The 19727-nt window shown below is 49.1% G+C and overlaps 2 protein-coding genes across 8 annotated transcripts in view; both read right to left on the bottom strand.

The window, feature by feature from the left end:
* Window positions 1-8210, bottom strand: part of QRICH1 (glutamine rich 1) — a 49989-nt gene extending 41779 nt beyond the window's left edge. For 2 of the 7 annotated variants that reach the window (XM_045530272.1, XM_045530279.1), the window contains exon 1: window positions 7625-7891. The gene's annotated coding sequence lies outside the window, so the exon portion shown is untranslated. Of the gene's footprint in view, window positions 1-5748; window positions 5809-6963; window positions 7290-7624; window positions 7903-8192 lie in introns of those variants that run through there. The other 5 variants (XM_045530277.1, XM_045530273.1, XM_045530275.1 and 2 more) reach the window with 5 other exon arrangements.
* Window positions 8211-8983: 773 nt separating this feature from the next.
* On the bottom strand, window positions 8984-16426 carry QARS1 (glutaminyl-tRNA synthetase 1). The gene is made up of 24 exons (XM_045530270.1): window positions 16184-16426; window positions 15891-16038; window positions 15427-15536; window positions 15204-15279; window positions 14739-14803; window positions 14128-14181; window positions 13925-13985; window positions 13499-13570; window positions 13290-13375; window positions 13028-13114; window positions 12487-12586; window positions 12294-12372; window positions 12104-12212; window positions 11875-12005; window positions 11674-11766; window positions 11423-11560; window positions 11248-11335; window positions 11013-11156; window positions 10805-10909; window positions 10517-10609; window positions 10286-10413; window positions 9759-9825; window positions 9559-9684; window positions 8984-9126 (listed from the first exon to the last, which is right to left on the bottom strand). Exons 1-24 carry the CDS (start codon window positions 16352-16354, stop codon window positions 9076-9078), a joined length of 2382 nt encoding a protein of 793 aa, XP_045386226.1. The 5' UTR covers window positions 16355-16426; the 3' UTR covers window positions 8984-9075.
* Between the last annotated feature and the right edge of the window lie 3301 nt (window positions 16427-19727).

Genomic DNA, 19727 nt, shown 5'->3' with positions numbered 1-19727 from the left:
AATTTCTCTTCTGATGCTCGTTTAATTCATGTAGTACCTACCCATCTATCCAGCTGCTTTACCTCACTGACTCATTTCAAATGGTCCAATATTATTGGAATAGTAATGTCAAACCTTGCTGCTAATTCACGTGTAGGTTGAGATGGATTCACTTCCACTACAGCTTCCAGCTCATCATTATCCACCTTGGTCTCAGGTCGCCCATGTGGTTCATTTTCAAGATTAAAATCACCGGAATGGAACTTCTTAAACCATCAATGTACTGTGCATTCGTTAGCCACATCCTTCCCAAACTCTTGGTTATTTCGAGTTGTCTGCCCTGCACTGGTTCCACGACAGAACTCATATTCAAAAATAACACAAATTTTTGACTTATCCATGGTTTCATAAAAATTGCTCTAAAAAATAAGTTTGAAAGATAATCACAAGCCAAAATGTGTGTTTGAAAGAATGAGGATGTACCTTCACAATTAAAAACAAAAAACAAACAAAAAAAAAACAGAAGTGTCAAAGTGAAATGTCAGAGATATCAACTGTCAAACTTAGTACTTAAGGAAATTGGACATTCCATACTTCTTTTTTTTTTTTGACACAGAGTCTCACTCTGTTGCCCAGGCTAGAGTGCCGTGGCGTCAGCCTAGCTCACAGCAACCTCAAACTCCTAGGCTCAAGTGATCCTTCTGCCTCAGCCTCCCGAGTAGCTGGGACTAAAGGCATGCGCCACCATGCCCGGCTAATTTTTTTCTATATATATTTTTAGTTGGCCAGATAATTTCTTTTTATTTTTAGTAGAGACGGGGTCTCGCTCTTGCTCAGGCTGGTCTCGAACTCTTGACCTCGAGCGATCCACCAGCCTCGGCCTCCCAGAATGCTAGGATTACAGGCGTGAGCCACCGCGCCCGGCCATGCTTCTTATTCTTTAAGCTTTCACCAAAAAAGAAAAAGCTAACAAGCTTGAAGTAGAAAAAATTCTATAAATTCTGATAAAAATTCTGATAAAAAATGTTGATAAAGGTACATACACAGGTGTTCATCACATTCTTTATTGTTGTAAACATATTTGAAATATTATACATTATTTCACCTTTTTGTTAATCACTAGCCATGCATGTAACGTGTTTTAGACTCCAGGGTATAATGCTCTCTGCAGTGCTCCAAGCTTAGAGCCAGCCATCTGCAGGTGGGGCTTCAAACAGAAGCCACTGTTTCTTAAATGGTGTTTTCTTTCAATAAGCTCCCAGTGTTCTTCTCTGTACAAGTCCACAGAATCATTTGAGAACCACTGAATCAGAGAAAGCTAAGAAATACTAACAAATAATGAATTCAATGCAGAACTTAAAAATTATTAATAGAAAAGACCAATTTGAAAGAACATTACAATCTGCCTGTGTATACAGACTAAAACACACATGGCTTCATTTCTTGTCCTTTTAACCTGCCTAACTGGCAGTTTCCACCAGACTGACACATCCCAATAATGAAAGTTCACCATTTGACCTGACACATAGTGCTGCTTAGAAGGAAAAAGAAAAAAAAAGGCACTCTGGGAGGCCGAGGCAGGTGGATCGCTTGAGGTCAGGAGTTCGAGACCAGCCTGAACAGGAGCGAGACCCCGTCTCTACTAAAAATAGAAAGAAATTATTTGGCCAACTAAAATATATATAGAAAAAATTAGCCAGGCATGGTGGTGCATGCCTGTAGTCCCAGCTACTCGGGAGGCTGAGGCAGTAGGATTGCTTAAGCCCAGGAGTTTGAGGTTGCTGTGAACTAGGCTGATGCCATGGCACTCACTCTAGCCAGGGCAACAAAGCGACACTCTGTCTCAAAAAAAAAAAAAAAGAAAAAAAAAGAAGGAAAAAAAGGCTTAAGAAATATATTTAATTCACTTGCAGATTAATTGAAAAAAGAAATATATTTAAAAGTCTTCTCTATCATAAGATCAGATCATCTATTTTAGTTCTTAGTGTAATTTTTTATACCATGCTTTGATCCACTTGTAATTTATTTTGTAAGGTGTGAGGTAAAGTCTAATTTTACTTTTTTCCTAAAACCACTCTCTCTGTATCACTTATTGAATTATTGAAATTCCTCTGCCCATGAACTTGAAATGCCACTATTATATACCAAATTCATATAAACAAAGACTACTTCTAACCTTTTTTTTTTTTTTTTTTTTGAGACAGAGCCTCACTCTGTTGCCCAGGCTAGAGTGCTGTGGCGTTAGCCTAGCTCACAGCAACCTCAAACTCCTGGGCTCAAGCAATCCTACTGCCTCAGCCTCCCAAGTAGCTGGGAGTACAGGCATGCGCCACCATGCCCGGCTTATTTTTTCTATATATTTTTTTTAGTTGTCCAGCTAATTTCTTTCTATTTTTAGTAGAGACGGGGGTCTCGCTCTTGCTCAAGTTGGTCTTGAACACCTAAGCTCAAATGATCCTCCTGCCTCGGCCTCCCAGAGTGCTAGGATTACAGGTGTGAGCTACTTTCTAAGCTTTTTGTGTGATTCCACTGATCTTCCTGTAACACAGTGGATTTAAAAAAGCACAATAACATATGGAAGATTACCTTACCCTTACACATAGTTTTGGGTTTTTTTAAAAACATTTAATGACACAAACACATGCTATGTGTAAAAATGCAGACAACCCAATTGTGTTATATATCCCAATACTGTTTAATTATATATAGTAGGAAAGAAAAGTCCAAAAATGCACCAGAATGCTAACAGTAGTTATGCCTGAATAATGGAATCACAGAGGATTGAAGTTTCTTCCTGTTTAAAATTCTCCTGTATTTTCCACAAGTTGTATTAAACTAAAAAGATATTTAGAAAGTCATCTTCTTCTGCATTGCAGTCATACTGCAGTAACAGTAGTAACAGACAATTCTGGTTGATGGTAGTAGGCTTTGCCCTGAAAATCTGAAACTAAACCTAAACCATAAAGCACCAAAAACTTGGATAATAATAAGAATTATTAACTTCAAGATGCTGCTAGCAAGACACAAAGGCTAAGCCTTGGTAATAAAGAGAAATAGAGGAACTTGATGAAACTATCCTCCACAACCCCCCAAAAAAACAAAAGGCTACAAGTCAAAGACCTGGTGAGGAACAGTAAAGAAATTAATTAAAACACTTCTGAAAAATATGAAGCTACAGGGATATTTGAGTGCTCCCGATTTCTGGGAGTTAGATGAGATTAATAACAGGAAAAAAAAAATTACTGTGGTACTCTGGGGAGTAGGACTCTGTAAACAGGCATTTGCTTCTAAATACCTCAAGTATAGTTGCTTTGCAAAACAATAAAGACAAAGCAGCACCCCTATCAAAAGACCCTGGAGATTTTCACTGGTATGCCTAAGCTGGTCACTGGTATCTCCCCTGTACTTTCTACTGGAGCTTAAGCACAGTGCCTGACACACAGCAGTCCCTCAATACGTGAGTTATTATTTTTGTTATTTTACCACTAGAACACAAGACAGTACCATGAACAAAGGTTGTTGCAAAACAACATCTATTAGGTCTGCTTGCTAATTTTTTTCTTTTTTCCATTTAGGTACTAAGGGAAGATCCAAGTACTGTTCTCACTGGAATCAGCCCTTCTTGGGTCTCTTATCTCTGATACTTCTTCTGGCCTCCCTGTATAGCTCTGCAGAGAGGATCTTGAATAAGTGACAAACTAAGACAAGACAGTCTGAGCTCAGAGCCCTGCCTCTTCCTGGAGCTTTGAGCCCCTCTCAAGGTTCATATCTACTCTTGCAATATAGCTCCTCACAGCTGTAAGTCTGCTTTGAAGAATATATTCACATGAAAAAAAAATCAATTTCAATCTTAAGGAGTTACAGTTATACTTGTGCTAATTAACATAACGAGTCATTTCAAAGAAGCATAGTGGAAGATGTATTTCTATCATCAACGATAACCAGTACACTCCAGGGTTTGTGATAGAAATTATCTCACTGGACCATTTACAGGAGTCCCTGATTTAGCAGCATTTTCATCATGGTTCAAAATGGTTCTATTTTTGGACAATATACACTTTCAACCAGGAACTTAAAAATTTATATTTCTACCAAGTATTGATGGATTGTAAACTGGCACAACCACCTGTATTATCTAGTGAAGTTGAAAATATCCATTCCATAAAACCCAGCAATTCTATCCCTTGGCATATATGACATACACATGTTCCAGTGTACTTATACAACAATATTCACAGTAGTATTGTTAACAGCCCAAAACCAGAAGCAACTTAGATGTCTATCAATAGTGGAATAGATAAATACATTATGCTATATTCATACAACAGAATACTGTATAGAAATGAGAATGAACAACTATACACGAGGTGGATAAATTTCAGAAAGAATGCTAAAAGTAGTAAGACAAAATAATATAGCAGAATTCCATTTATATAAAATTCAAAAGCACACAAAACTAAACTATGTTGTTGAAGGATACAAAGGTGGTAAATGTAAAAAGAAAAACAAAGAATATGATTATCACAGAAGTCATAGTAGTAGTCATCTCTAGGGGTTGAGAAGCTGTAAGTAGGAAGGGACCCATAAAGGGTTCAGGGATGCTGGCTTTATTTCTTTTAGAAGTTACACTGGAGTTCACTTTATAATTTTTCATTAAATTGTATAAAGATCACCTATATTTATATAAACAGATGTTTCACAAATTTAAAAAAAGAAAAAAATCAGCTTTCTGACACAGTCCACCAGCTCTACCCACAGTTCTGCCCTGGCCTAAAGAGTGAGACCAAAGGAGTATTCCTTTCCCCCTTTCAGCAAAGCAAGAGGTTAATCATTTCTTCATGCAGCTACTTGAGTTTAGTAATAGAAATTACAATTCAGTGTGATAATTACAGGAAAAAAGGAAGCATTTAAGTGAAGCTTGGAGAGGACTTAAAACATCTGAACAAAATTCAGGGAAACAAAGTAACAGAAAAGAACAGGTATTCACATAATATCTCATCCTGAGGATAACTCAGAAATAAAAGATCCTCACAGATATAAAGGGTGGCCATTTAAAAAGCAGACAAGAAAGACGCAAACACACATCAAGTACAAACCACAACTGATTCAAAGCAAGCATGCAAGCTTAAAGAAAGATATTTAAGATTCTGAAGGTGCCATAAAGGGCAGCCACACCCAGAGCCACTGACTTTGGTTGCTTTTCTGGAACAATTGGAATTTACAAGAAAATTCAACCACTATTTGGTCTTTTGTTTGAAAAGATAAGTTGGAAAGGGGATGTGGAAGTGCAGAGGTTCATGGAGAGGTACACAAACAATTCAGGACAGAGGATTAGGACATCTAACAGGTAAATCTTAGTTTATAAACTTACGGAAATATTATTTACAAACACCAATTTAAAAGGAAGATCTCAAACTTAACAGTTAAAAACAAAGATAACCCAGAACAAGTAGACCTGAAAGGTATATTAAAATCGTAAGTGTATCATAGATAAACTTGACTGCTTCTCTTTGAACCATTTAGGTCCTTCAAAAAGCTGATGCCTTGTCATACAAGTTGCACTGACTTATACTTTAAGAGGTGAAAATTGTCCAAGCAGCAAACTGTGGCTGGATTCAAAGATGCAGTTTTCCCACATCTTCAGTTTTATACCACCTAAAAGTTTCTGGCAGACAGGACCCAGAATGATTGACAGGATTTGTGAGGTTTCAATATTACCAGAAAAAACTGTGCACACATACTTCCAGCATATCAACAATTTTGACTCACCAGTCACCATGTTGCATGTATTTCTGCTGCTTGTCCTGAGTTCTTAAGACTTCTAATATTCTGAAGAAGATAGAACAAAAAAGTTCCTTCCATCCTCAGCCTCTTTTTAAGTTTTAATTTTGTTCTTAAAAAACATACAGTACATTAGAAAGAACTGCCCATGATTATTAAATGTGATTTCTAATTTTCTTCCTCTTAGCTTCCTTTTCCTTAAACTTAGTGACGCAAGACCATAAAACATAAACTAGCAGATGTTTTGTCTTAGAAAAAAAGAGGTGCATGGCCGGTCGCGGTGGCTCACGCCTGTAATCCTAGCCCTCTGGGAGGCCGAGGCGGGTGGATCGCTCGAGGTCAAGAGTTCGAGACCAGCCTCAGCAAGAGCGAGACCCCGTCTCTACTAAAAATAGAAATAAATTATCTGGACAACTAAAAATATATATAGAAAAAATTAGCCGGGCATGGTGGCGCATGCCTGTAGTCCCAGCTACTCGGGAGGCTGAGGCAGTAGGATCGCTTAAGCCCAGGAGTTTGAGGTTGCTGTGAGCGAGGCTGACGCCACGGCACTCACTCTAGCCTGGGCAACAAAGTGACACTCTGTCTCAAAAAAAAAAAAAAGAAAAGAAAAAAAGAGGTGCGTATTTCTTCTCTAGGACAAACCTAGAATTTTCTTAGCACCAGAACACACTGCTGGGGTGAAAAAGAGCTGAAAAGGACTGAAATCCTAAATCAAAAGTGACCTTTACAGTGATACAGGGGCAGATTTTAGAAATTTCTGCTGGAGAATTTTGGAATTTAAAAAAAAAGCAAAGCACGGACTCTCAGGTTGCTCAATTTTGTTCTAGGCAACTTTCTGGCTGAGGCAACAGCAGGCCCTTAGTATTATAACAGACTAAAGTAAGCCCCTCCCACTCACGCAGAAGAAAAGCCTGCATTTAAGGATTTAAAGTGCAATTTTAAAGCTCGCAGAGCTGCACAACGTCCACAAAAGAGCCCCTTCCGGAGCGCACAGAAGTGACGTGTATGAACTGCGCTTATGGAAGAATGAGTTTCTAATGAAAAGAAAGCAGACACTACTTAAGGGCCTTCTGATGTTAACCCTCCCTCCCCGGCACAAAGCACCAATACAAGGTGAGGGAACCTCAGAGGGCTCACGGCCCTCTCAAGCCAAGAGGGCTCGGTTTCCGAAGCAGGGAAGCACCCTCCCTAAGCACCCACCCCACACTTGGGCCTCAAGTAACCGCATTCTTCGAGAACAGGCAATCTCGCCCGCCTCGCAGAGCAGCGCAGCCACGAGCCAGACAGCAAAGCAAGTTGGTTTCTCCCCAGGCCTAGGCCACAGATGCCCAGGAACGTCACCAGAGCAGGAAAGGCCCAGCCCGCAACCTTCTCAGCGAAGCAAGCCGCCAGCCCTCCGCTCAGCAGAGACGTCCTGCGCGCTCTCGAAGCGACACCACCACCCAACAACAGGGCGCGCGCCCCCAAAATGGGGGTCGTGGCGGGCGCGCGCCCCGGAGAGCCGCTCTTGCCTAGGGCCACAGTTCCAAAAGCCGATATCCGGGCCGGGAACGCGCGCGTCAGCGGCCACGCGCGCCGGAGGGCGGCACAGCGCGCGCGCCCCCGCGCGTAAAAACAGGTTCGGCCGCGCGCCCGCACTAGCGCGCGCTCGCGCGCCGCGCCCACCCAAATCCCTGGCCAGCCCCTCCCCCACCCATAGGGCGGGGGCATGCGAGCCCAGGGACATTCTCGGCTCCGGAGCCGCCCCGAGGTCCCTTGGGCCCAGCAGCAGCGGCTCACCCGCCCCCGCCCGTCGTTGTGGTGGGCCTGCTGTCCCAGGCCCACAGCCTCGCCGCATGCCCGCCCCTACCGGAGCCCTCACCTGGCGACGTCACCGCCGCCGCCGCCTCCGCTCTACCCGCTGGCCCCGCCGAACCGCCCGGGACCCCGGTTCTGCCGTCGCCTCTCTTAAGACCGACAGGATTTTCTCCTCACAGCTCCCTGGGCGCCATCTTACATTCAACCCTCACAGCCAATGGGTGCCGAATGCCCCTCTCGCGAGAATCGGAGCGTGCGATCCCGCGAGATCTGGAGCTGCCTCCTGGCCAGACTTAAAGTGAACGCTTCAGCCAGCCAGGGATGGAGGCTGCGCCTTGGATTGCTAGATCCAGGGTGTAGGGCAGGTGCCCCGCCCACGGACGCCCCTCTTTGCGGGGCGGAGCCAGGGCCGGGGCTCGGCCTAGCGGTGGAGCCTTCCTAGGCTGGTGCTCCAGACTCGTTCCCTGGACCCACCTTCCGTCGCCTGCCTGAGCCTCCTTTGGTCGAGCAGCCCTACGCGGGGCGGGGCCCGGCCCGGCCCGGCCTCTCGCTTAAGGTGGCCCCCACAAATCTCTGACCTGGACCTGGCGTCCCCAGCCGTGTCCTGCCTGGGAAGCCACTTGGTCGCTCACCTTCTGAGGGCACAGCGTTTGGGACCCCGCCACCATCTGCTGCCATCTGAGTTCAGCCTTCCGCAGTCAGGTCCACCTTAAAGCGGGCTTCGGACAGCCTGGTGTTTGTATACAGGGAAAATGTGGAAGGCGTTAAAGCTGCAGGCACATGCAGGCCTCACAAGCAGCCCACACTACCCCAGAGGGTGACCAGCCTGCTGTAGACACTTACTACCTCCCATCTTTTGCACTTGTTTCTGGCAGACTCTCCAGTCTTTCGGATTCCTCTCAGAAGTCACTTCCTAAAAGCAGTCTTTTCTGAGAACCAGGCTGGGTCAGTAACCTCTTCTAGCCTTGCACAGGCCCCAGGGAGACCTCTCCCTCACAGTGCTTGGTCTCACATGTCTCCACTCCCCTAGATAGTGAACTTGGAAGGCCAGCAAGCACAGCATGTGTGCCTCATCTAATTATTTGCTCAATGATCGGACTGGGAGCCAAGCCTCTCTTCATCTTCACACAGGGGGACACAAACCTTCTAGATCCCTCTGGCACAGGGCTCCTAACTAGGGAGCAACATCCTAGGGCCCTCTGTTCCCTTAGACCAGGTGCAGAGGATATTAACCCCACCCAGGCCCCTGCCCTTGAGCACCAAGAAGTGCACCAGTGGTTTCAAAACTGTCAGTGTCACTCTATTCTGGAGAAGCCCATTCTCAGGCAAAATATGCACAAGACACATGCCTTCACACACACAGACACACACAGCATGTCTCCAGGGCCCTTAGATGCTAGAAGGGCAGACAGACAACACAGACTCCAGGGGAATTTAGGTGTTCTTTATTGACATGGAATTTGGGGGGGTGAGGGTACCCCCACCTCGAGGAGGATGAGGTAGGTCCACAATGCTTCACACCTTTCCTGGGTCTTCCTTCAGTGTGACAGTTCGGTTGAAGACAAGCTGGAAGGCAGAAGAAGAATGACCACCAACCCAGAACCAGGCCAGGAGGCCTGGGTAGGTTTCACCATAGACACCTCCCCCTAACTCCCTCATCCCAGAGGAGCTGAGGGACCACCAAGTATCAGGAGGCCCAGGTTCTCAATAACTTTGTGACTCTGAGTAAGGGATTGGATGGCTCCAGGCCAGAGTTTCATATGGATTATAACAACCTCTGTGCCTGCCCCCTACTCTGAGGAGTAAGAAAGGCAGGGTCCATACAAAATTTTGTACATGGACTTAACCTCAGAGTCAGTCTCCTCATCAGTAGAACATGAATGCCACCCCCCTCAGGTGTTGATGATTAACTAAGGAAATGTAGGTAGAGCAGTTGGCACAGCATATGGTAGCCACCATCACTGCTGCAGAAAGGGGCAGCTGGGTAAAGTCAAGCACCTGTCCCTGACGGCTGTCTGGATCCACGGAGAAGTACCCAAGACGCTCAAACTGGAACTTGTCAAAGGGTTGTGCCAGAGCCACAGAACGGTCCACTAATGCTGCCTCCACCACTTGTAGTGATGCCTGTAGGCAGGGAACTTAGGCAGCCATCCAGCCAGGGAAGCCTACCACCCTTACCCCAAACTCCATGAACCTACCGGGTTCAGGTCACTTAAGAATCCACCAGGTACCTCAACAGGATCTTCAGGGTTCTTGTGCTGGAATCTGCAGCCAGAGTGAAGGTCAGACCCCCCAGCTGGGTAGCCACAGCAAGCAATGCCCATCTTGGCCGGGCGCGGTGGCTCACACCTGTAATCCTAGCACACTGGGAGGCCGAGGCGGGCGGATCATTTGAGCTCAGGAGTTCGAGACCAGCCTGAGCAAGAGCGAGACCCTGTCTCTACTAAAAAGTAGAAATAAATTATCTGGCCAACTAAAATATATATAGAAAAAATTAGCCGGGCATGGTGGCACATGCCTGTAGTCCCAGCTACTCGGGAGGCTGAGGCAGGAGGATTGCTTAAGCCCAGGAGTTTGAGGTTGCTGTGAGCTAGGCTGACGCCACGGCACTCACTCTAGCCCGGGCAACAAAGTGAGACTCTGTCTCAAAAAAAAAAAAGAAAAAGAAAAAAAAAAAAAGCAATGCCCATCTTATACCTGCCTCACCCCAGCTCTATTCACTCACAGTCGCTCATAGAGGCGAATTTCGCATGTCAGAGGCTGTGACACCCAGTGAATAAAGGCCTTGGGCTTCTCTCCAGCATCTGCTCGTCTACAGGTCACCTCCAGACTCTCTACACAGCCACTGGGGCCCTGGAAGTAGAGGGAAGGGGTCAGCAATCAGGCCTGGGAACCACTACCAGGACCACAGGCTACACTCAAATCCTGGCCCCAGCAGGCTCCAGCCGGCTCTCACCTTGACAACATGCTGCAGCTCAATGACGTAGCCTGTATGCCTCAGGCCCACAGGCTGGCCCCAAGCCAGGCGCTTAAAGCCTGGCTCTGGCTCCTAGACGTAGGAAATGGGGTAGACACAAGAGGTTGCAAGGGTCAAACAAGTATGAAAAGCTTCTCCCCCAATTCCATGTCTGGCAGGGATTGGTTCATCTGAAGCAGGAAGTAGATGGACTGACAAAGGAAATGAGATCAAAGCATCCCAGGACCAGACTCAACAGCAAACAAGACCCCCCCACTCCCCATTTACCTCCTTGAAGTCAGTCCTCTCAATGAAGACAATAGGTGCAAAAGGAACCTGATGGAAGCCCTTGGTTTCATCAGCTGGGAAGTTTGGCACCTGGATGTCTAAGGACTGTAGCAGGAGATACATATCTAAGTCATCCCAGGCACTAGGACACCCATGCCCAGGCATACCCCCCACCCTCAACCCCACACACATATTGAGGCAGGCCCACCTTAGCAGCAGGAAAGTTGGTGATGATGACCTGTAGTGACTCTAGCACAGCCATGGCCCGTGGGGCTGTGTCATTCAGTATATCACGCACACAGGCTTCTAGAAGATGTGGCTCCATCGTGGTCTGTGCCACTGTCACTCCCACCTGGCAGGAAAGTTCAACATCAGTCATGGCCATAACCACAAACTACTGTACTCAGCGCCCCCATCTACCCACCTAACCCAATGGGCAGTACCCGAGCACAGAAGTTGTTGATGGCCTCAGGGGGGAAGCCCCTCCGTCGAAGGGCCGTAAGTGTAAAGAGCCGTGGGTCGTCCCAGTCACTGTGGATGAGAAGGTGGTGAAAACACCTTTGGCAGTACATGCCACTAGCACCACTAACCTTTGACGAGCCAAACAGCCACACCTACCGCACAGCACCAGCTGCTACAAGCTGGAGAATCTTCCTCTTAGAGACAACAGCATAGTGCAGGTTGAGGCGACCATATTCCCACTGCACAGGGCAATAGACATCCAGTGCATTGCACAGCCAGAAGTAGGAAGAACGTCTGGGGTGGGAGAGTAGGGTTAGGACTGGCCACCTCTGGGACCAGAGAGAGACCACAGGAAGGGCTGTTGGAATTCCAGTGATCCTACCACCCCATGGGCCCAGCTTCCTCACCGAGCCTGGAATTCCTTGGTGCAGAGTGAGTGGGTGACATGCTCGATGGAGTCACAGAGGCAGTGTGTATAGTCATAGGTGGGGTAAATGCACCTGCAAGGCATAAGCAGTGGGTCCTACCAGCCAGCGACACTCTGCCCTACCCCATGGCCCACTGCCCTGCTCTACAGCACTGCTACCCCACCCCATGCCCACACTCACCAGCTGTCCCCAGTACGGTGGTGTGGTGTATACTTGACTCGATAGGCCACAGGGTCCATCTTGCCATCTTCCATTACCAGTTTCATCCGCAGCGTGGCCTCACCCTCTGAAAACTTGCCCTTGCGCATTGCCTGGGGGGAGCAAGGGCTCAGGTTGCCTCTAAGCACATGGGCATCTCATCCTCACCATCCTGGCCCACCCAAAACCAGCTGCTTCTACAAGACCCCACCTCAAAGAGCAGCAACGACTCCTCCATGGGACGGTCCCTCCAGGGCGAAGGCAGAGGGTTGTGGCCTTTGAGCTCCTCTCCTCTCTGGTGGCATACATAAGCCTGACCCCTATGGGGAAGGGGTGTGAGTGCCCAGCATAGCTGTAACCTTATCAGCCTGCTTGGTTCTACATCGTGGCCCTGGCCTCACCTGTGGATGAGCTCCACAGCCCATGCATACAGCTGGTCAAAATAGTCAGAGGCATATGTCACCTTGTAAGGTGTGTAACCTGGGGAAGAATTAGACAGTATGAGCAGCCAGCCAGAAACACCTAATGGCAGGCCATGGCCCAAGGAGAAGCCCACTGACTACCAGACCTCCCCAGGCCTTGCCCAGTCCATACCCAGCCAGGTCACCATGTCATAGATGGCAGTGAAAAACTTTGCTTCCTCCTTCTCAGGGTTGGTGTCATCAAAACGCAGAAAACAGATACCATTGTTAGCCTAGGAAAGTTGCAACCTCTGTAAGCTCTCACATCATCCACCAGGCCCACAGTCCAGCTCATCAAACTAGGTCATTCTCAGAGCTCTCCCATGTCAGAATTAAAAATGTGTTTAAGAGCTTCTCTCATCTTCCTGTATCTAAATGCCCCAGATAAAGCATCTCTTACACCAACCTGAGACTGATAGCAATAGCCTCTTCCTAAACTGAGGGGCTGCCCTGGCAATTCCCCCAAATTTGGACTCATTGACTCATCTTAGTTTTTTCCCAATTAAGCCCAGTGGATTCCTAGGTATCTGTCACATGTGATTCTTTTCTGTGGCCTCTGCCCACCTGGGTGCATTACTGGGAGCAGAAGGCAAGGCAGGAACACCTTTCTGGTATCCAGTCATGGGAGCAACAAATGATCATCTTCTTCATCAAGTCACTAGATGCATGCTCACCTTGGCATAGCCAAAGTTGAAATTGATGGCTTTGGCATGTCCAATGTGCAGGATTCCATTGGGTTCTGGTGGGAACCGGGTACGAACCTGAGATAAGGGAGATGGGAGCAGAGGAATGAGATCACAGCTCACACTATGCTAAAACAGATGCACACCCCCAAGGAGGCCATGGTGATGGGTGAGACAGGGCAGCCTAGGGGCACCCTAAGGACTCAGGCAGGTGTTTGATGGCACAAGCTCGCCTCGCCATATTCCCACACACCTGCCCTCCAGTGATCTCCATGTGCTGCTTCAGTAGATCCATAGTGTGTGGAGTGGTCACATAGCCTGGGGTCTTGTAGTTCTCACCTGCCAGGACCAGAATAAGCCTAAGGACCAGGTTGCTGCCCAAAGCTTCTGACCCCTGGGGCCTGGCAACAGGAGTTGCTACCACAATCCAGCCCACCCTAGGGTTTCGACATTCCCGCTCACCAGGCTTGTGGAACTTAAGGGCCTCTCCCCGGAGCTGCTCCATCAGAGACAGTGTCTGGCCAGCAGCCTCGCCTATGGCAGGAGTGGGGGGATCAACAAACACTTGTCCTCTGGATTCAGTTACCATATCCAGATCAGGGTTGTACCTATCACTACTACCCATATCCTACAACCAGAACAGAACTCAGCAGGCCCATCTTCCTCTAATTCCAGAGACAAGAGATACAGAGCCAGACATCTGAGGCCACTCAGACCAGTCTCTGGGGAAAGGGAACAAAGGCAGCACCAGGAATCCCAGTCTTCAGGCAGAAGGCAGGGTGTTGAGTAAGGCAAGGGCCCAAGGAGCCTGGGCTATAAGGACCCTTCAGGGGAAATGCCTGAAAGTCAGGGAGGTGAATGCTGTGACAGGAACCTCAAGCCTCTCACCGTTCTCCATCACATCTTTTGCTATCCTCCGGTCTGTTTCTTGTAGCCGAGCCTTTGCCACCTGAGAAAAGCCCCAACAGTGCATTAGAGTTCCTCCTGGGTAGGGTCTTGAAATCATTGGGGTCAGACACTCCTTTCCCCAGCCTACAGTCTCACCCTATCCCACTTCACCCTCAGGGACCCAGGGCCACGCCCAGTCCCACCTTGGGCTTCTTCTCTAGATCAGACTCCGTCTTGGGACCCAGAAGGTGGAGGACCTGAGCAGAGACCAGAGTCAGGCAGGGACAGGAGTGTCTTCTTTCAAGAAGCCCATGACTGACCCTACCCACCCATAGAAGGGCTTCCTGGCCTGTCTACCAGCACTGCCTGGAAGAACCTACCTAGCCTATTCCACCTCTTCTCCTCATGTGGTTCTGCCTCAAATGCTCTCTCCCTCCTGAAGGTCCATACTGGGCCCAGGTAATAAGGGCTGTCATATACAGAGAGTAACTATGGGCCCAGCATCAAGACAAGCATTCTATCTCAGCCATCACCCTCCGTGATTCCATGCCAGTATCCTGAAATGAAGGCCACATCACCCCTGTTTATGGGATGAGGAAACAGGTTCAGTGTAAAGTGACTCACCTCAAATTAGGTACAGCCCAGAGGCCCAAGTCTCTCACTAACCAGTCAAGAGCTGCTCCTGCCAGATGGGGCTCTACTATCCACCACCAGAATAGGGACAGGGTCTCCTCGCCCTTTTATCTCTCAGTGGATTCCTGGCCCTGTCCATGCCAGGGTCTTTGACAGCTTCAACTCAGGGAGGCATGCCCACCTGCATGTCCACTTCGTGCTTGATCATTTTGCCATCTGCCCACTTGAGCACAGCCCGAGCCTCTCCTAGAAGCATGGGCACAAGGAGCTGCAGAAAGGCAAAAGAGGGCATTCCCCACCCTCCTTCCCAAGGAAGGGTCCTGGCTGACCACAGGAACCAGAGCCTGGGGCCCAGCCAGACCACTTTTTTTTTTTTTTTTGAGACAGAGTCATCCCGTTGCCCCAGCTAGAGTGCAGTGGGCAATGGTGTCATTGTACCTCACTGCAACCTCAAACTCCTGAGCTCAAGGGATCCTCCCACCTTGGCCTCCCACAGTGCTGGGATTACAGGCATGAGCCACCCCTCCCAGCCCAGCCAGACCACTTTTAAGGTGCTTCTGCTCCTTCCCCTACCTTCCTCTCACTCATGCCCAGAAGCAAAGGTATGACCAAAGAGAACATAGCCCTTGCCCCAGGCCCTGCTCACCCATCAGCAACCCCATGTTGAAATGGTAACGCTCCACCAAGAGCTGGGGCCGGTGCCTATTTATGGTGGCCTCCACCTGCAGAAAGCCAAACCATGTGCTTCAGGAAAGCCCTCTTCAGAGATGTTCACATTCTCACTCTGGGTCTTCATGGGTAGAGAAACTGAGCCATTCCTTTCCATGGCCAGGACTGGGGAGGCACACAATGCCCAGGGAAAGACTCACAGCCTCTTCAATCTGCTCTGGGGTCACCATGACACCCACACCACATTCCTGCTCAAAGTCCACAAGGTCGATGGGGTCCAGGGGGTGACTCCGCACATATTCGAGGGCAGCTGAGAAAGAAGAGCCAATGAGTTTGTGGCATCTCAGCTCCAAGAGGTGGATAGACAGAGCCCTAATCCCATGAAACTTCAAGTACAGTTTGGCCTCCTGAAAGGTTAAGCCCTGGCACCACCCTTGAGAAGCTTTGAGGCCACAGAGAAGAAGCACGTGTTCTGAGAGTGGCTCTCCCTCAGACCCTGAGAGTCTCTGTCAGTGCCACCACAGGCCACCGGCTCCACGCCTCAGTGCCCGTGCAGAACTAGGTGTCTAGAAAGAAACGGAGGACTTGGCAAAAAGGGTAGATAGGGGTCTTGGCTGAAGGGAGGGATTGGAGGTGGAACTGGCAGGACAGGCAGGGGTCTCACCACTCAGCTGGGACTCAGTGTGGATCTTCTTACTGGCTATGTAGCTCACAAGGAAAGAGAGACGCCGGGTATCTCTGAGTCGGGAGGCCAAGCCATACAGCAGCGTCCCGGTAGCCTTATCGATGGTGGAGCCCAAAGTCTGCTGCGCCTGGGATCAGAGATGCCAAGAGAAAAGCCCCAGGCCCAGTGAGAGAGGCAAGAGCGGGACAAGGGGGTATGTTGAGAAAGGGACCCGACCCGCACGGTGTTGCAGAACAGTCGGCAGCCCAGGCCAGGGCTAGAAGGGTTCGCACCTGGATTGCCGCCTCGCGCAGCTGAGCGCTCAGAGCCGTGTTCTTGAGCGTCTCGCGGGCCTTGTGCTCGCTCAGGCCGAGGCCGGTGAAGAGCGACAGGGAGTCCAGAGACGCCATCGCAGGGACGCCGGAAACCGAAAGAAACTTTGGGTCTAACCTGCACGTCTGCATTCGTCCAGTGACCAATAGGAGAGCGAAGCCTCCGGAGAGATCCAATGGCGTCCTTCCTTGGTAGGGAGGGGGCGGGGCTTTCCAGGGTCGTTGACGCCATTTAAGGGACCGAGAGCAAACGCGCTGGCCTTTTCAGGCCGTTGACTTCCGTTTCACTGGTTCTTCCACTGGAAGGGGGGGGGGGGGGGGAGGCAGTGGGGCTTTAGAAGAGATTAGCCCCGGCCCTAGAGAGAAGGTGTTGAGCACCGAGGCAGAAAGACGTGGGTATCGACTTTTGCTCTTTGACTTTTCTTCCAGCCCTGGGAACTCCATCTCAATACAGAAACTATTCTCGGGACGCAAATGTGAGTCCCTGTCGTGTTCCTGAGGCCACAGCTTTGTAGTTGTGAAAACAGTTGAGCAGAATGAAGCCCGGAAATCCCTGGGCCAGACTCCATGGCAGAGAATGTGAAGAATGGCCGGTAGAGCGTCCCCATAAGTCTGGCACTTTTCAGGTGCCTTCTCAGGACACATCAGGCCAGGAGAAGGAGGTAGAAGGGTTTGGGCCAAGAGGAACCTAGTAGAATTTCTGTAAAGATTTGGTTTAAAATTTCGTGCCATACTTAGTCCCTTGCCAAAGCATGCAAATGTCACGAAAAACCACAAGCAAGACCTTGAAATCCCTCTGCAAGACTTTGAGAAGATGTTTTATTGAGGTTGGGACAGATGAGATGACAGTCTTCACAATAATGGATATTGTGCTCGGGGATCTCCCCACAGTCTCACTGGACTTCCAGGACCTGCTGGCTAAAATAGAACATACAGACTGTGTTCTTTGTGTGTTAAGGGATGTAGCGGAACAAGCTACTGATAGTGGGATGGTGGAAATCCCCAAATTTGGGATTGGAATTCAGGCTCTTGGAAGCCTTGGTGTGTGGCTCATACTTGAAGACCTTCAAGAACTGGGCAGGATCCTGACTAGTTGTATCCACGTCCTGTGCCCTTTGTGCCCACATGCCACTCATGACCAAGCTCCAGGTCTGGGTCCCACATTATGACCCCATGCCAGGTTCTGCCCAGGGCCATAGGCATTGGTATCCGGTCCAATCCTGTGTCCTGGGGCTTCCCACATCTCCATGGCCCCTTGGCCCCAGCCTAATGCCCACCCCTAGAGTGCACTGTACCAGGAAGGCCAGGTGCAGAAAATGACCAGGAGGTGTAACATAGTGGTGCCATAAACAGGCACCAAGCAGAGCCACAGCTACACCAGCCCTGTGCCAAGTCTGCAGCTGTAAGTGCCCAGCCCATCACAAAGGTGCCCATAATGAGCAGAGCCCTGCAGAGTGCCTGCCACTGCAAGCATTTCCTCAGTACCTAATGCCACCAAAGGATTCATTGCAGCAGCATCACCATCATCACCAAGTCCTGCAGATCTAGTTAAGGCCCTCTCAATGGGATCAGGGCCTGCTCTCCCTTCCCTGATTCCTTCATGATATCCTGTGGACCCTGTGGCTCTGTGTCATAGGATGAGGCAGTTGTCCCACCATTGCTACAAGAATGCCACAAGTGGTAGTGTCAGGTACCAGTGGATGTCCAGCCAGTCCTCTGGAGCCCTATGACTTGCACAGAGCAGACATGTGAAATCGTACAAGTCCAGTCTGGGGATTAGCCTGCCTGCATGAACTCCTGGCACTGCTCCCAGGAAAGTCAAGAGAAACATGACCAAGCAGAAAACCCAGGCAGCAGCCAGCAAGGCCCAGCTGCAGAATGGGGAGAGGTAGGATCTAGCAGCCAAGCTCACAAAGAGGCCCTTGTGGCACAAGCTGATGGGATAGAGGTAACAGAGACCATAGTACTGGTGACCACAGCAACCTCATGCAGATGCCACAGAAGGGTACGATGAGGTGGGCTCAGCAGCAGCAAGGCTAGTCAGAGATGGACAAAGGGCTGGGTGTGGTAGCTCACACCTGTAATCCCAACACTTTGGAAGGCAAAGGTGGGAGGATCGTTTGAGGCCAAGAATTCAAGACCAGCCTGGGCAACATAGCGAGATCCCGTCTACAAAAAATAAAAAAATTAGCTGGGTGTGGTACACACACCTATAGTCCTACTCAGGAAGCTGAGGCGGGAAGATCACCTGAGTGTCCAGTTTGTGGCTGCTGTGAGCTATGATTGCACCACTGTACTCCAGCCAGCCAAGACCCTATGTCTAAAAAAAAAAAAAAAAAAAATGGATAGAGCTCTTTGATCAGTGCATTCAGCACATGCCAATGCTGACCAGCCTCCCATGTACTTGGGGTTGCAAAGTAAAGGCCCAGAACAACTCTGTTTGCAGCCCATGCCTAACTGGCTCTCCAGCACTATCATAGCTGTCAGCACCAGCACACAGCTCAGCAATTCCACCATTTCTACAGGGTCCTACAACCAGCTCTTCAGACCCCTCTTCACAGCCAGGAGCCTCACCAGAAAAAGCCAACATTGGTCATGGAGCTAGCTTTCTCTAGGAGCTCACTACCTCCAGGAGCTCACTCCTCAGGCTGAGGACTACTAGAAGGGCCTGAATGCTGAGCTTCATGAGACTAGCCCCATGGGCTTGGGGACAGGGATAGACTACAGGGCTGCTAGGACCCTGCCTACCTCTTCCTGTCTGAATCCCTCTCTGGCTTCTTTAAACACTTGCCTCAGGAGTACCTTTGATCCCCATCTCCCTCCAGCTAGAGATGCCCACCCTCCCCAAGCAATTGGAGAGAAGAAGGGGCAACATTATCCACAAAGGGGGGCAAGGTTTCTCATAAGATTTGCCTTTGCTATAGGTGTGTACAAGGTTGCAGAAGTTCTGAAGCTGGGACAGGACTGCAGACCCACTGTGGGGGAATAGCATGGGGCAGCTGCCAGGAACCAAGGTCTCAGGGACTGTTAAAGGAAGAAATAGACTAGCAGATCCCAACACATTCCCTCCAACAGGAAGTCATACAAGATTAGCTCTGGTCCTCTCTGCCTGTCCTCTTCAGAGCAGGATCTTCCCCACAGCTTCACCACAGTAGTTTTCCTCCTGCTCTGTTCTCCCCTGAGGGATGCATATGGTGTTCAGACTACAGCAAAGAAAAACCTAAGAACAGGAGAGGAGGAAGATCCCTCTAGTACCTTCTCTGTCCCCCACTAAGTCCTCCCTGCCTGCTGCCTGGCTGTCAGCCCGAGGCTGCTCCAATGCCTGTACCTTTTACCCCATGCTGTCAGCTCCAGCACCTCATGGTGTACTGAGATCTTGACAATGATGTCAACCACAGCTGCCTCTCTGTGGGACCCAGAACTGGTGAGGTCAAAGAGCAGCAGGCAGACTCCTGAGAGTTGCTGGCCCTGGGGGCTTCATGACCCACAGGACATGAGCAGCGAC

Source organism: Lemur catta, chromosome 18 (assembly GCF_020740605.2).
Source record: "Lemur catta isolate mLemCat1 chromosome 18, mLemCat1.pri, whole genome shotgun sequence".
Lineage (NCBI taxonomy): Eukaryota > Metazoa > Chordata > Mammalia > Primates > Lemuridae > Lemur > Lemur catta.
This window is presented reverse-complemented; position numbering and strand designations above follow the sequence as displayed.

Bases quoted from the DNA above. Each gene is read 5' to 3' on its own strand.
- QARS1 (XM_045530270.1), bottom strand. From the start codon at position 16,354: ATGCAGACGTGCAGGTTAGACCCAAAGTTTCTTTCGGTTTCCGGCGTC. The intron at 12,373-12,486 runs GTATGGACTGGG...ATTCTTCCCCAG, and splicing joins TGACATGGTGACCTGGCTGG to GTTACACACCTTACAAGGTG. The intron at 12,213-12,293 runs GTGAGGCCAGGG...CCTTCCCCATAG, and splicing joins GCTGTGGAGCTCATCCACAG to GGGTCAGGCTTATGTATGCC.